This window comes from Balearica regulorum, chromosome 6 (assembly GCF_011004875.1).
Source record: "Balearica regulorum gibbericeps isolate bBalReg1 chromosome 6, bBalReg1.pri, whole genome shotgun sequence".
NCBI lineage: Eukaryota > Metazoa > Chordata > Aves > Gruiformes > Gruidae > Balearica > Balearica regulorum.
Genome location: NC_046189.1, coordinates 24,946,780 through 24,961,896, shown reverse-complemented (window position 1 = coordinate 24,961,896; position 15,117 = coordinate 24,946,780). Strand labels below are relative to the sequence as shown.

Sequence of the window (15,117 nt, the reverse complement as noted above, 5' to 3'; positions counted from 1 at the left end):
TCTGTCGGGAATTGGCAGAGGATGATGCAGGAGAACATCTGGAGGCAGTCAACCTGAATCAACGTGAATTCCTTCTCCTCCCAGCGTAAAACATCTTTGAAACACCCTTCACAGCAGCTATGAGCCACAAAAGGGCTAATCACACACTTGCTGCAAGACAGTAACAAACAATTAACATCTAATAGGAATAACACTTTACCTTGTAGCAGGCAAGGCCGGATCCATTGTGCCACCCAGGGGGACAGGGATCAGTTGGCTTTGGGAGCACTTCTGGCTCCTTGGGCAGTCCAATATATTCTTTGCAGACAGAAAATGCTTTAGTGGTTTTACAGTCTTTAGTTTCCCACTTTCCAAGAGATTTTCCACTGGGCATGGCCACACATCCTCCTGAAAATGCTAAGATTTAAGCCACCAGAGAGATATTTAAAACTATTGTCTCGTTTAAAAAACAAAAAAAATCCATAGATTTCTGAATGACTATTTTATTTCATCCTTGGAGTTCTGTAACACGGTACTCCAATGCTCGCTCAATGTAAAATGGTAGTATTTTTACATATTTTCTAAATTGTTAAATTTACCTGGTTGCAAGGAATTCCAGTTAGTGTATGTCACAGCTTCAGTTTTTTCCCCATCCACTGTACCCCAGGAATATATTCCCGATTGACTAATATCCTGCAAACCGGTCCAGAAGTATTTTTCTTCAACTTTGGTGTTTTTTTGAATTAGACTGTTTATAAATTCTTGCTCAAATCTGAAAATTCACATATTAATTTGAGTCAGTATTTGGAAGATATCTGAAACTATTGAGTCAATCTGAAAACCAGGCATATTATTACATGAGTTAGTTCAAGCGGTTGTCCAGGCAGTCCTGTATTCAACATAGGGTCAGCAGACTGGGAATTCACATACTTCCAAGAAGGTTTTACACTGTAGGTTTACCATTATCGTAACATGAAAAACATGGTTTGCTAGGTCTCTGCAAAAGCAATTTTATCTCTATTTTTAATTTATAAAGCACTACTTAGCATACATAGGTTTTAATCTCTGACTGTATCTCCAGGATTATACTGTAACACATGCCCGTAAATTATAGAGATGTGCTTTACCTGTTCATTACTGTAAGATTGCACTGTGCTCCAAATGAAACTTCCGTTTTATAAATCTTGTAACAGTAGTTTCCATGTCTCTCCCATCCCTGGTTAGAGAATGAAAAACACGTTTACACATAACAGCCTAATTTAGGCATTACCTACAGGAGAAAGTAAATCATTGCTAACATTGGTTGGTGCCCACAAGCTGGCACAGCATATAAAAGAAAGAAATGCAGTGCATCACATACAAGGTCCAGTATTATCAACTCTCCGATTCACAGTTCTAAGAAATAATGCAACCACGGGGATAAAATACACCACTGTTTTAGCTCAACTGTGCAGTCTTCTGACTACTATGTGCATTTAGAGAGAGAAACACAAGGGTGACAGCCTAGCCTTATACAAAACAATAGGCATTTTCATGCTGTTCCACCAACACCAGGATTCAAACAGAGGAATAATAAGAGTGCACTACTAGTCTTTACTTCTGAAAAAAATATTTTATACTGAAAATTTGTGAATTTACAAAATTTCTTGATTATTCAAATCTTTTCCCCTATATTTACACTGAAATTTCAAGGAATGTTAACTCATTACCACTTTGCTAGCCTACCAATGCCACTGGTGTCTGAACAGCACAGAAAGGTAAAAATACCCCAAGGTTGTGCAGAAAGAAAGATAAGGCGTAAACATGTTTCCTGTTGCAGGCAATATGCCACACAAAACTGAACCAAAGACCTGTGAAGTAGCAAGTAATACCTTCCCAAGATTGTTCAAAACAGAAAAGACTTATTTTCAAGCCTTATTTATGCAGTAACATGTCATACTGAAAAAAAAAAAAACAAAACCAAAACAAAAGCCAACTAAACATGTCCCACCTTTATTCAAGTCAAGGAACAAAAATGAGTCAAGTGAAGCATAACAGAAACCTGATCTCATTTATCAACCTCTGCATATCTTTATGTTGCAATGTGCTTATCGTAATTTTTAAAACATATTTAAAGCAAAAACCACAGAACAAATGGCATTAGCAGTAACATATCTAGTAAAGGCAATTTTTTTTTCTTCAAACAAATAAATAAAACATGACATCTCCTGGGTCCAAGCTCATAATGCTTCCAACAATAGAGTGGTAATACATCCAGAGCTTAGGAGAATCTGAAATTTAGCTCATGCTACACAAATGTTCTTTTTCAGCTAAAATGTTCCATAGACTTTATTGTATGGGCAAGAAGGAAATGGGAAGCAGAGGAAATCAGTAATTTTATGCAGGTTTCTGAACCAAGTGAAAATAAAAGAAATAAAGACTCCCTATTACCTCTTCCAATGAACAACTTTTATCTGATTTTGTTTCATTCAAAATCTCTCCTTTTTTCTTACACACATATTTCAATTGTTCTTCACAGGATTTGACTCTCCACTGTCCCAACTGTGAGAAAGAGAGGAGAAAAAAAAAAAGTATTTAAGATTTTAAAATATTTCCATTTCCATAGCACAGGAGCTGAGTTTTCATAAGAGGGAAAGCCAAAATGCCCCTAGGAAAAATATCAGGGGTGGGATGCCCTGGATTACATGCATACGTGCATGTTTGGAAGGGATAGAGAAAGCTGACAAATGTGGAGACAGGAGGATTCTGGATCACATCTGAAAAGGGAAGAAAAGGCCAGGGTGGTGCAAACTCTCTCTGGGCTGGGCACACGAGCTCCACTGCCAGCCTGACAGCACAGGAGGCAGACGCTTGCCCCAGTTTCCTACTGAATGTGGGAGATGGGACACAGCCTGCTTCCCTCTCCACTCATCTTTGTGATCTCCTTCCCCCACCCACCCCTTGCTTCTTCTGTACTGTATCCTCCCTGTGTTTGTCCTCTCCTCTTCTCTTACCGAGTTACCTCACTACCCATCCCCCAGACTGGTCCTGAAGATGACTGAACCCAGCTTTTCCTTCCCAATAGTTCAGCCCACCTCCTTCCTAGCTCTCTGCCACAGACATGCAAGAATACGGTAACCCAAAATACAGAGTGACAAGGACAACTGCCTGGCCAACAGCAGAGGCAGTCTCAGAGCTGTGAGCAATTTCTCCCATTCTTTGCAGTACACAGCTACCAAGTGTCAGCTAAATAATTTTAAGAAATTTGCCTGTAGAAAAATTATTATCTGTATTTTAAAGATTATTCCAGAAATAAAATCAATTAACTGCTTTATCCTCCCCTTGACTTTCACACATAGCAGTGTTGCCTCTGTTATGATGGAAAATAAAACCAAACACCCCAACACTGTATCCCTACCTTGCCTGCATATGACACACAGTTAGGAGTGCTGTTAAAAGGAACTTTTGGTTCATTCTGATCCCAATATGTAAAATCCACAGCTGAGCGATCTGACCATTTGAACAAGGTTGGTACATCTTCATTCCTGAGACCCATCCACATTTCTTCTTTGGCATCTGCAATTTAAAATTAGCATAACACCATAGTTTCAAAATAATATTCAAACTAATTGGAAAGGAATGTGAAAACAGCAATATTAGATTTTTATACTGAACAGCATAAATGCCACAATTTTTTTTCTTACAGTAAGAAAGGGGATTTGAGACAAGTACAGTGTTTCTTAACATACTCATGAATGTGAACAAGTTTCACAGAGAAGGTAACAAACAGAAAAAAACCCAGAAATAATGGACACTCGAGTAAAAAAAGTTCAACCAAACTTAATTTTTAAACTGCATACAAAAAAAATATAAGATCACAGAATACAGATACTATTTATTAGTTTAGTAGTCAAATATTGACCCAACTATCCACAATTTCTCTTTGAATGAGAAAATTAAACACAAGGTATTAGGCAACTAGAAGTAGGTTAGGCCACTAAATAAATAAAATAAAATAAAATCAAAACAAGAGCTAATACAGACAGAGTGGACCCAAACAGCAACACTCAGCACTAGCCTGGGTACAAGCTCAGCATTAGCATCGTCATTTAAAAGCCAGAGGTTATGATAATCATATTCTAGAACATGGAAAGCACTTTGTAATTTATGGCACGCAGCACTTGACGCTTGACCTTTACAAGTATCCCAACTCACCATTGTGAAGCTTTGTAACAACCAGTTCAACATCTGCTAATGAGTGTATGCTGATGAGGTTACTCTTATTCGCTTTGCACAACTCATCCGCCATGCTCCAAGGTGCCTGGTTGTTTACCAGCATGTAGCAAAAACCATTGTGGGGAAGCCAGCCCAAATCACAGCGAGTATCCAAGTGTCTCCAAAACTCTAACAGTGAAGAGAAACGGAATTAAGAAGCTTTTGTTTTACATTGGCTAGCACAATGGGTTGACATTTTCTTCGTGTTTTAAATACAGCAGTACCTTGAAAACAGCCAGAAAGCAGCAATCAGAATGTGTTCACGTCTCATATTTTAAAAAACGGTCACAATTTAGTCAAGCAAATAGACTTGACTGAGCAGCATTATAGGGATTGAACCATTTTAGTTAAACTGCTTACTAATCTTTTTCCTCAAAGGCACACATCTCCCCCATGGGAATCAGAGAGAACATGCTTAGCCAGTAACACTCCATGACGTTTTCCACCTTCAGGACACTGCTTCATCCCTCTTATCCCCTAGTCCTCCCCCTCATCCAAGGACAATCATCTCCCTGTGAAAGTTTTCCCATGAGAGCTCCACAAGTATGAGCCATGGAAACTGGGTAAGGCCAAAGCACACGTGGAAGAACAGGCCACGGATATGGAAAGGGTTGGACACCCCAGTGTAGGTAAATGGCCAAAAACATGGAAGCAGTTATACATCACAGGTTGGCACTGTAAAAACTGCAGGTCTGCATGTGTAGGGAGGAGAGAATAAAGCTTTAAACTGTTCTGATTTTCCTACTGTATTATTTACTTTTGTCTTGTAAGAGCTGCTGTGGATCCAGTGAAGACTATACCCTGGGCAAGCTACCAACTCTTGCACTCTGATTTCTAGTGCTGGGCCTGGTTTCAAAGGATAGTAGGATCATTTAACTACTTCTATTTGAATTCGACAGAGTTTGATCCAAGTGTCAGGTAGATCCCATTTTATGTCAATACACATCAAGAGTGAGAGAAATGGGCTTAAAGTAGAGATGGAAAGGTTTGAAGTGCAACTGTCAGTTCCAGACTTTCAGTAGGACATGAAAGAAGGCACAAGCCATGGAGGAAAACGTGATGAAAAGGGCAGGAGTGTGCTGGGAAATGCTTTACATGTGAATGAGAAAGCTGCGAAAAATGAAATTGTTTGTGATGCATCATCTTGACACTGAAGATACAGAGTTTGCTTCTGCAATCCTAAAAAACCCAAAGCTATTGTGAAAGTGTTTTGGCAGAGATGCCCAAGAAGACTTGGGGAGGGAAAAAAGACTCCACAAGTGAACATCACACTCAACATACAGAAACAAAAATGCGAGTTGTCCTACCTGGAAGGCGTGAAACATTATTGAGTGACTTCTTGCAAATATATGGAAGTGGAGTTCCACAATGGTAACTCTGCCACTGACCTGAGGCAGCATTCATCACCACACAGCTAGTCCCATCCAACGGGGACAAACTCTGCATATCTATAGACAGGAACAAAAAAAAAAAATAAATAGAAGAGCACAAGTTATGAAACAGTAAGGTGGCGATTACTTCTTTTTTCTATTGCTTTTCAATACAATAATATACTTTGCATAGTACAGCACCTTGCATTTGAAGAATGTAACTGCTTTGAATGAAGGCACCTGTCCTACCGTAGGTCCCACAGAAAGTTTTTTCTAAGAAAGTTTCAGAATCAAGGAATCTGGACTTCTTTTCCAATGTTTAATCATAGAACCAGGAGGAATGTTCTATTTACAATACAACAAACCCTTGGCTGAACACTTTCCCAGACTAGAAATATCTCAGGGGAGAGCCCTTTTTGCAGCCCTCAGTTGCCTTTGGCAGCCCCTTTCCAGCCCTACTCGAAACACAGCTCTGTACTCTTTCTCTCAACACTAACCATAACCCTTACCTTAACAGAAACCTGAGATGAGGCCCCAGATTAAAAATATCACAGTAGACAACTCTTTTTTGCTGTCCCAAGCTTCCCTTGGAGATCTTAGTTCTTCATAGAAAAGCATTATGGAGACAAGGCCAGGCTCTTTTCAGAGGTGTACAGTGAAAGGACAAGAAGTAAAGGGCACAACTTGCAGCTAGCAAAATTCCTGTTAGATACCACTATTTTTCACAAGAACATTAGTAAGTCTGCCATGACTGTAGCCTAGTCTCTAGCTCTGCATTACAGTCCTACAGTGGTATCACAGTTCCAGAAGAAGGTGCAGCTAGTATTACAAGCATCAGAAAAGTCCTTAACCTTTCTAAAAGAAAGGTCACATTTAGAAAATCTCACAGAAATTTCTTAGTAAAGCTTTCAGAGAAGAGAAACCAAAACCACTTATCTTTTCACAGAATGCATGTTGCAGCACTATTCTAGAAACTGAGGGAAAGAGAGAATTCCACTTTTAAAAGGTCAAATTCAGCTTGAATGACAGAACAATATTAGCTTCAGTATTTCTGATTGTTATTCCTCCAGGATTCTCATATATACATATCCATGGCATATTTGTGAGACTATTACAAATACATGCTGAAAATTTCAAACAAACAAGACTCTCACCAATTCTACTAGGAACATGTGAGTAATTAAAATAGGTTTTTCAAAGGTTTTATACTTCTTCCATCTTTACCTCAAAAGAAATTTTAGCAATCTTGAAGTTTAAAAACACAAGTTAGGCTTCTAAGTAGTGTCAGTTCTTGCACATACATCAATAATTGTAATATCTGAGGGAAGTCAATGCCATCCTGTCAGTGGGAGGAGAAATTTAGCAGCTAGGGAAGCTGTAGCTTCTTTAGTAAAATGGACCTCAAATATACTATTTAAGTTTTACCTAATCATCCATAAGTACAGAATGAGTGCAGAAAGATTCACTGGCTAGGAGGACAAGATGCTTCCAAACATGGAACAATGATTGTTTTGATGAAGTCTGATCATAGAATGGTTTGGGTGTGAAGGGACCTTAGTTCCAACCCCCCTGCCATGGGCAGGCACACCCTCCACTAGACCAGGTTGCCCAAAGCCCCATCCAACCTGGCCTTGAACACTGCCAGGGATGGGGCATCCACAACTTCTCTGGGCAACCTGTTCCTGTGCCTCACCACCCTCCCAGTTAAGAATTTCTTCCTAATATCTGATGTAAATCTACCCTCCTTCAGTTTAAACCCATTACCCCTTGCCCTATCACTCCATGCCATTGTAAATAGTCCCTCTCCAGCTTGGAGAAGGGTTAAAAAAAACCAAAAAAACCAAAAAACCCCACATAAAAAATAAAAGGGAAAAAAGGCAAAGCAAAACACTAGTTTGTGTTTTGAATATTTTTAATACCACCAGAAACATCATTACCTGGATGCCAGTTGAGAAAATTCAAAGGTTTGTGATCTGACCACTGCCAACCTCCAGAAACATCCAGTTGATTTAAGCCAATCCAAAAGATCTCGGCGATGTCATCCTTACCTGGAGGTAAATTTACGTTTTTGTTGGGTTTTTTTAAGAAAACAATTAGTATAAAATTCTCATCCTTTATCGGTCTCCTTTAGATTAAAACTGTGATCTGAAAGGGCATGCATTTGAGGAAAGCAAGATTGCTGCTATAATCAGACATGCAACATTTCTTGAACTGAGAAGAAATTCACCCACACAAGTCTTCCCTCCCAATGCCTTCAGACGTTTGTCCTTTGGTTTTATATTCCCAAAGGGACACTGATAATTCCTCCAGGCCAAGCCTGAACAGCGGTGAGGATGATTTCACGACAATGAGTAGGTAACAAGCTGCTAAAACATCAACTGCCGCTCTGGCGCATATTTGAGATTTTGGGGGCATTCCTCATTATAAATATGAGCAATAGGCAGCCACTACAATGAAATCACACAGACAAATCAAAAACTCTAAATTAAGATTAGCAGCTTATTTTTGCTACACAAATGAAAGTACCAATGCATTTTAAGTACAATCAAGTTTTAACCCAGAATTTTAAGGCAGAAACTAAAATGCTGTCTTTACTTTATGTTAATTTGTGAAGATTTCCTGATATTCGTATGTGAATAATTACACCTACCTTGTATGTAGATTAATTCCGATGCATCCTGGATGCTAAGTAAATCTCCCCCCTGCCTTTGACATGAAATATAAGCTTCCTTCCAAGGAAGGGCAGACTGTGTATTAAACTGGTAGCAACTTTCGGATCCCGGATCATGTTCCCAGATATCATGACAACCATCCTCTGTTTAAAGGAAGCAGAAGGTACTTGTAACTACAACTATACTGAAACATCATGAACATTTCAAAAGAAAAATTAGAATACTGAAGGTCTATTGATTTTTATACTGGTGATCACATATACTGCAGAGTAAGTGTGCGCTGATCATCCTGTCAACACTGCAATAAAAAAAAGGGACCTGCTTTTACCCAGCTTAACCGCAATGTGCAGCACCACAGCGTACATACGTGAAGTGACAGAATACTTTTAGGATATCTATTTAGAAACCCAACGTGCCTGGTTGTAAGCAGATTCCCCATTTTCCATCATGTGTATAATCTTCAGATGTGGCACACCATTTCCCACCCATATGCGTTTCATCCTGAATGCAGTCGTGATGCCATGTCTTATTATACAGAAAGGGAAACTCACATGGTTTTCCATAGGAGTTCCCATCTTTGGTATAAACCTCTGCAAGGAAAAAAAAAAAAAAAAAAGTAGATACAAGTTGTCTAGGGGAGGAAAGGACAGCAGATCAATGCTACTGCTTGTACAGACATAGTTAACTTAAAAGCATGGAAATCACACTTGTGGTCTTAAAACACCGTTATCTTGTTGTTACAGAAAATATACAGCAATGCCACAACTGAAAGAAATGAGAGGAAAGTATTTTTCTGCACTTTTTCTTCTGAGTGAGGCATAACACAGCAGAAACTTGTTTCCCCCTTCCTGGAAAGTTAGGCATAAAATACATTGTCCTGTTGAAATCCCAGTGGTGTGCATAGAGTACTATAGAACAAGGCTCTAGGAATCAATACATGCGGGAGAGGGAAAACATTTCAAAACGGGCTCTTCAGATTGGCCACTTTGAACAATTCAAATACAAAGAAAATTCTGCTCTTAAATATGGTAAAGCAAGTTTTCACCACTTATTTCAGCAAGCATGAGATTGCAGATGAGACTTGCTTCCGTGATAAGTGGACAAACTACCAGACCAAAGCAAACGGATGGTTCCTGACAGTCCAACAGGCTGCGAGCTAGCAGCATGCACTGAATTTGATTGTACAGCCTACCAGCAAAGAAAATATCCTCAAACTACGCTAACAGCAAAATTCCCATCACTGTGAAGAGGGCAGTGTCAGTTCTGATAGAAGGTAGTTGATATTTCATAATTAAATAGGCTCTCGCTAATGTATGGGGGGAAGGATTTAAGCATGCTAAGCAAGCCACTCAATAACACAACTTCTGCAGTTGTGCATATTTATTTTTTATTAAAAAGGTTAAAGTTTCATAGTTGAATATCAGTATCTCCCTACAGCAAAACATTCTATTGCTTTACTGATCAGCCTTTTCATATGATTAATTCTAAGAATTTATTGGCATAGACATACAGCAAAAAGCCCTTAACAAAACAAAACAAAAAAATCCTCCTCCAAACCCTTGCGCAAACTTACCATGATAAGGATAGTGACATATATCATCAGAGGAACCGTTCCTTCTCCACCGGTCTGTTGCATTTATGCTTGCAGTTACATAGGTAGCCTTGATAGTCAATTTGTACTGAGATGCACCAAAGATGGAAGCATCAGCACATCGCCACCACAGCATTAGTTCTGAGTTACAATCAACCATTTTCAGGCGAGACAGTGATTTGGTGAATATATCAAGTCCCAGGCACTGCTTGGACCCCAAATGAAAGAGGCGATTCTGGGATACCCATTTCCATAAAGCTTCACTTGTGTCCTTGCAGTCATCTATCACTATCAATGAATTTTTCACTTGTATGCACTTGTTTAGTGTGTCATGGCGAATGGTAAAAGCATCATTGCCTGTATAACAACAAACAAATATCCACATGTTGGTATGATACAGTATCATTTCCACAGGAAGTTCATTTTTAAAAGTATAATCACATTCTCAGATGTGCTACCAGAAAAGTACAGCAACTGCTGTTTGTACAGTATACTATCTCTTTTGTATAACCCACATTAAGTACATTTGCCTGCTCTTTAGTGAGTATTCTTTACTTCTGGGGGGGGGGGGGAATATCTCTTTCAAAGTTGTTATAAAATGAGGGGAGATAAAATAAGGCTGTTTTCTAAGTTCAATTCTATCAATAACAATTCTTCCTTTAACACATACTGATTGGATCAACCCCTGATTAATTTGCAAGCCCACTCAGTAAAGAATCTCATCTTCACATCTATCTGCAAATGCAGTAACACACAGTACATACCATAAAATATAATTAAGAATAATCTTCACTTAGTAAGCTTTTTTTAAAAAAAAACAAACCTGTGTATTATAAATGATATACAGCACGACAGGCTCATACGTGAGCCAGTTTGTGGATGCAACTGCAGTATTACTAAAATATCAGACACTGCTTTCGGGAAAGAGTTTTAGAATGAATACCCCACCAAAGATTACAAGTATCATTTTCAAAATGATACACGAACCCAAGTTTCATTTTCAGCTGTGACCTAGCTTGTCATTAAAAAGAAAAAAAAAAGTTGACAAAGCATAGTATACAATTTTAAAAACACATGGATCACCCTGCTGATACAAGCTGACACCTCTGACAGTACAAGAACATCTCTATGACAAGTAGCAGTAGGTTTAAGATAACCAAGAAAAAAAGGCCCTAAAACTATTTCTACGCCACAATAAAGATGGCCCCCACAGTATAAAACTTTCACTAACCAGGCTGAAACGGACCTTGGCTGTCTCAGACCTACAAGGCTACTACTCTGCTGTTTAAATGAGGAATCTGCTGAGTAGTGTATTGTATTTAATAGCAATGAACTGTCAATCACATTCCTACTGCGTTTTTTTTAATGTGACTTAATAATAGGTTTGGCTGAACAGCAAGGAAAATATTCAGTGATATTATGCAGTGAATTTTACCACTACTTCCCAGTATACTCGTGAATTTTCCACTGTGTAAGTGCCAAGTAGTATCTAAATAGTACTGAGCTGGTCAAACTATGAAGAAGAATCTCTAAGTAAGTCAGCCACATACTGAAGTGACTTTCTCTAAATAGCACATTTCAACCAACCATCTCTTTCACCCTCTCTCTTAACTAAACAAGAAATTTTAACAACCAATTCTGCTTTTCTGGCATCTTTTTACCCTGTGCTTTTTCAGCACTATATCTGTTTTTTGCTTTTTATTTTCCCCTCCAGACTTTCTTCTTCTTTCCAATTTCTTGTAGCATGTTCTCTGTCTTTTCTCAGATCATCCCTTTCCTCATTCTTTTTTTCACTTTTTCCAGCAAAACCCTTATTCTGAAGAAGAAAGCCACTTTTTTAAAATTTCCCAAGGAAAACGCCTGACACTGTCTCACCATACCCCTCTTCACAGCAATTTATTAATACCGGTGCTCAATTACTCCAGTTCAACACTCTGGCCATGAAATTTTACCTGACATCTTTAGCTTAAAACCCGAGCCTGTTACTGTCAAAGGATATAAAAATACCTGAGGCGCAACTATTTAGCAAAGAGATCAACTTGCTTCCCAACAGTTCTCACCAAGCTAGCAGCTTTGGCTTCCAAGAATTTGCCCAACATGAAACTTCTCCACCTGCTTTCTGAAAGACAGGGTAAGCCTCCTTCCTCTCTCTGCGCAAAAAGCTGCGAATAAAAAAACGAAGGCTCGACGCCCTGCCGGCGACCTGCCTGAGCTCGGGTTATTTCCCCTCCCGAGGTAACAGGCCAAAGGCGCGCCTTCCCTCTCACCGCTCCGCGCCGCCGGCCCAGCGCTGCCCCGGCTCGGGGGCGGCCCCCGGCACCGCGGGGGGAACGTGGCACCCGGGGACGGCGGGGCAGCGGCTGGCTTCGCGACGCCCCAAGCGAAGCGCACGAGCCGGAGAGACGTTTGGGTTTTTTTTTTTTTCTTCCCTTTTCACTGCTCCTTGTAAGTTTCCCACGTTGTTTCCACGCAGTTGGACTTTGCCACCCAGCGCAACGCCCGGAGGTGCCGGGAAGCTTCGGGGTAGAAGGCCCGTCACCGCGCCGCCTTTCCCCCTCAGGCGCCCGCCGGGGCGGAAAAGGGCCTTCCGCGCCCCTTGCGCTGCGGCGCACCCGCGCAGCGCCTTTCCCCCTCGCAAGGTGGGCGCCCGGCTTACCTGAGGAGTCCCGGCGGGCCGCGCAGCAGACGAGGAGCCAGGCGAGGCCGCAGGCGGCCAGACAGGGCCCCGCCGCCCGCGCCATCCTCCCGCGGCGCGCAAGCTGCGCGGAGCGGGCGCGCTGCCGGGCTCGCTCTGCCGGAGCGTCGCGCCCGCCGCCGGCTGGCCGGGACAGCGAGCAACCGACCGGATTGGCCCGCCCCAGGAAGCGTCACTTGTTGCCAGGAGAAGAGCGGCCCCGAGGTTGCGGCGAGGGGCGGGGCGGGGCCGGGCCTGGGCGGTGGCCGGGTGTGAGGGGTCCAGGCGGCGGCCCCGGCGAAAGCGAGGTTACAACTGAGGGGAGGCAACACAGGGAAGGGGAAGGGAATCGGAAGTGAAAAAGAAGGGTGCAGATGATGAAAACATGGGAGAAGTGAAGGGAAAATGAGGAGAGACAAAAAAAAAATAAAGAGGAAAAGTGAAGGGAAGAAAGGAAGGAGAAAAAAAATAGGAAAACCTGAAGAAATATTAAGGAAAAAATAGAAAAGCAGACCTAAGTATTGCATAGTAATTAAAGTTAAAACTAAAAAAAAGTTTTTAAAAGTTCAGTTGGGAAAGGGAAAACATAAGTGCTAAAACTGAAGAAAAAGCAAAAATTGAATATAAACCAAAAATAAGAAATAATAGCAGACACTGAAGAAAATACCTAAAACCGGGTTAAATAGTACATTTCTAACCATTACCCTGTGATCCTCCCCCCAGTGTGAGGGTGCTGCGTGTGAGGGCCGGGCCACCATCCCAGGGCCGTGGGGCGGGCAGCCATCCCCACAGGGCACAGCCATCCCCACAGGGCACAGCCATGCCCACAGGCCCTGCCCTGCCGGGGAGGTGGCCAAGGTGGCCTGGCCTCACCGTAGGGTCCCTCCGTGCCGCAGCAGCGCTTGCGTCGGGGAGTCGCCGGCAGCAGGCACCTGGCAGGGGCCACAGCCCTCACCACCGCGGGGAGTGTTGGGGACCCCATGGCCAGGCCTCATAGTCCTCCCCTCCCTCCCCATTACAGACCTGCCTGGGCATATTTGCCCGCAGGGGCTAGCTGGACCTGTGCGAAGCTGGGCGGGCAGCTTTGCCACACTTTCTAAGAGTTCTCTGGTAGCCAGAAGCTAAAATTGCAATTGTCTGATCTGTTTCTGCCAGGGAAGGGGAAGGAAGGGATGAGATCGGGAGCATTTGAAATTACTCTTGCTGAGAAAATTATGAGGCTGGCTACAGGAAGAAACCAAAAATAAAAACACAAAGACACAGAGAACCAGTTGGCCTGAATGAGGAAAAGAGAAAGAAGGGAAACTGACGGAAAGTATGTAAAATAAAATCATGTCTGTTTATAGCTGCATGTTGGGTGATTCAGTGCTGACCTGGAAAGGCTGTATAGCTCGAACCCCAGCTGTGCAAGAAAGCGCTTGCAAAGTTGCAAGAACAAAAATTTTTGGCTAGGAAAATCTATTTTGATTAGACTTGGAGGAGCAGTCATTCAGGGAAAGAAATACTAGATTTTCATAAAGATGGGAAGCACAACGTGCAGTCTGTTTTATGCATTTCAAATGTGCCCATCGTGTAGGAATGTGGACACCCGGGGAACACAGAAGTTGAGGGTGTGCCGGGCTGGGAATTGAGCGGAAAGACAGTGAACAAAACCAGGCATCTGTAAGCGAGCAAATGTTCTCTCCTAATGGAAACCACAGAGCAAGACCTGGCTGCCAAGGCAGGAGCATTTTGAAAAATCAGAAATCAGGTTCAGGCAGAGACGGTCCATAGCTGCAGCAAAATCAAAGCTCTGATTCCAGAAAAAGTTTGTTTTCTTGAAGAGCAAAGCTTAAAAGTCTCCACGCAGAGAGTGGGAGGAAGAAATTCCCCACTGATGAGCCTGATACAAAAGCAAGCTATTGAAACTAAAATTAAATACATGGTAGGATGGTGTGTCTCTTTTTAAATAAAACATCATAGCAAGAAGCAGTAGGTGTGAACTCTGCATCCCCAAGAACCTTTCTGAATGTTTGCTATTTTTAATGTACTAACTGACTGTCCCAGTTTTGGTATGGAGAGTAGTAAAGAGTTTAACTTTGACACTAATAGGGTGCAGTGCATATTTAATGAACATACACCAGTAATTCTGAAATTGACAGCATCCCATTTACAGAATATGTATCAGCAAATACGCATATGAACAGAGGGGAGGTTCTCTTAAGGTGTCTTAACATATATAATATATGCTCTCCGACATGGACTTCCAATTTGAAGTCCTATTTCGCTTATCTTTTTATAAAATACTAGATAGCATGCTAGATAACACAGGATCAAACTCTGATCCTGACTCAAAAATTAAAAATGCCCAAGCATGGGAAAGATCGCTGTTGTCACTGATGCCTCTTAGTTTCAGTTTTGTGTGCATGTGTGTGCCCTACACTTAAACTCGGTCATATGTTAATGTAAGAGGAGATAAACAATGTACAGCCCTGGTGAGCCCACCAAAATACATCCCTTCCCTCTGCCCCAACAGCAGACACGTAAAGAGTATATAGACTCACCTGTGCAACTGTTTGGTTAAAGTGCTTCACACAT

At 41.6% G+C, this 15,117-nt stretch overlaps 1 protein-coding gene across 1 annotated transcript in view; it reads right to left on the bottom strand.

The window, feature by feature from the left end:
• The window catches only part of LY75 (lymphocyte antigen 75), a 48,060-nt gene extending 35,355 nt beyond the window's left edge, over positions 1-12,705 (bottom strand). Inside the window, exons 1-12 of the mRNA XM_075756849.1 lie at positions 12,523-12,705; positions 9,849-10,223; positions 8,692-8,865; positions 8,254-8,418; positions 7,541-7,651; positions 5,541-5,681; positions 4,174-4,362; positions 3,377-3,534; positions 2,410-2,520; positions 1,107-1,195; positions 579-751; positions 200-396 (exon numbers count right to left, since the gene is read on the bottom strand). Coding sequence (XP_075612964.1) covers positions 200-396; positions 579-751; positions 1,107-1,195; positions 2,410-2,520; positions 3,377-3,534; positions 4,174-4,362; positions 5,541-5,681; positions 7,541-7,651; positions 8,254-8,418; positions 8,692-8,865; positions 9,849-10,223; positions 12,523-12,607 — 1,968 coding nt within the window. The 5' untranslated portion in view covers positions 12,608-12,705. The remainder of the gene's footprint in view (positions 1-199; positions 397-578; positions 752-1,106; positions 1,196-2,409; positions 2,521-3,376; positions 3,535-4,173; positions 4,363-5,540; positions 5,682-7,540; positions 7,652-8,253; positions 8,419-8,691; positions 8,866-9,848; positions 10,224-12,522) is intronic.
• Between the last annotated feature and the right edge of the window lie 2,412 nt (positions 12,706-15,117).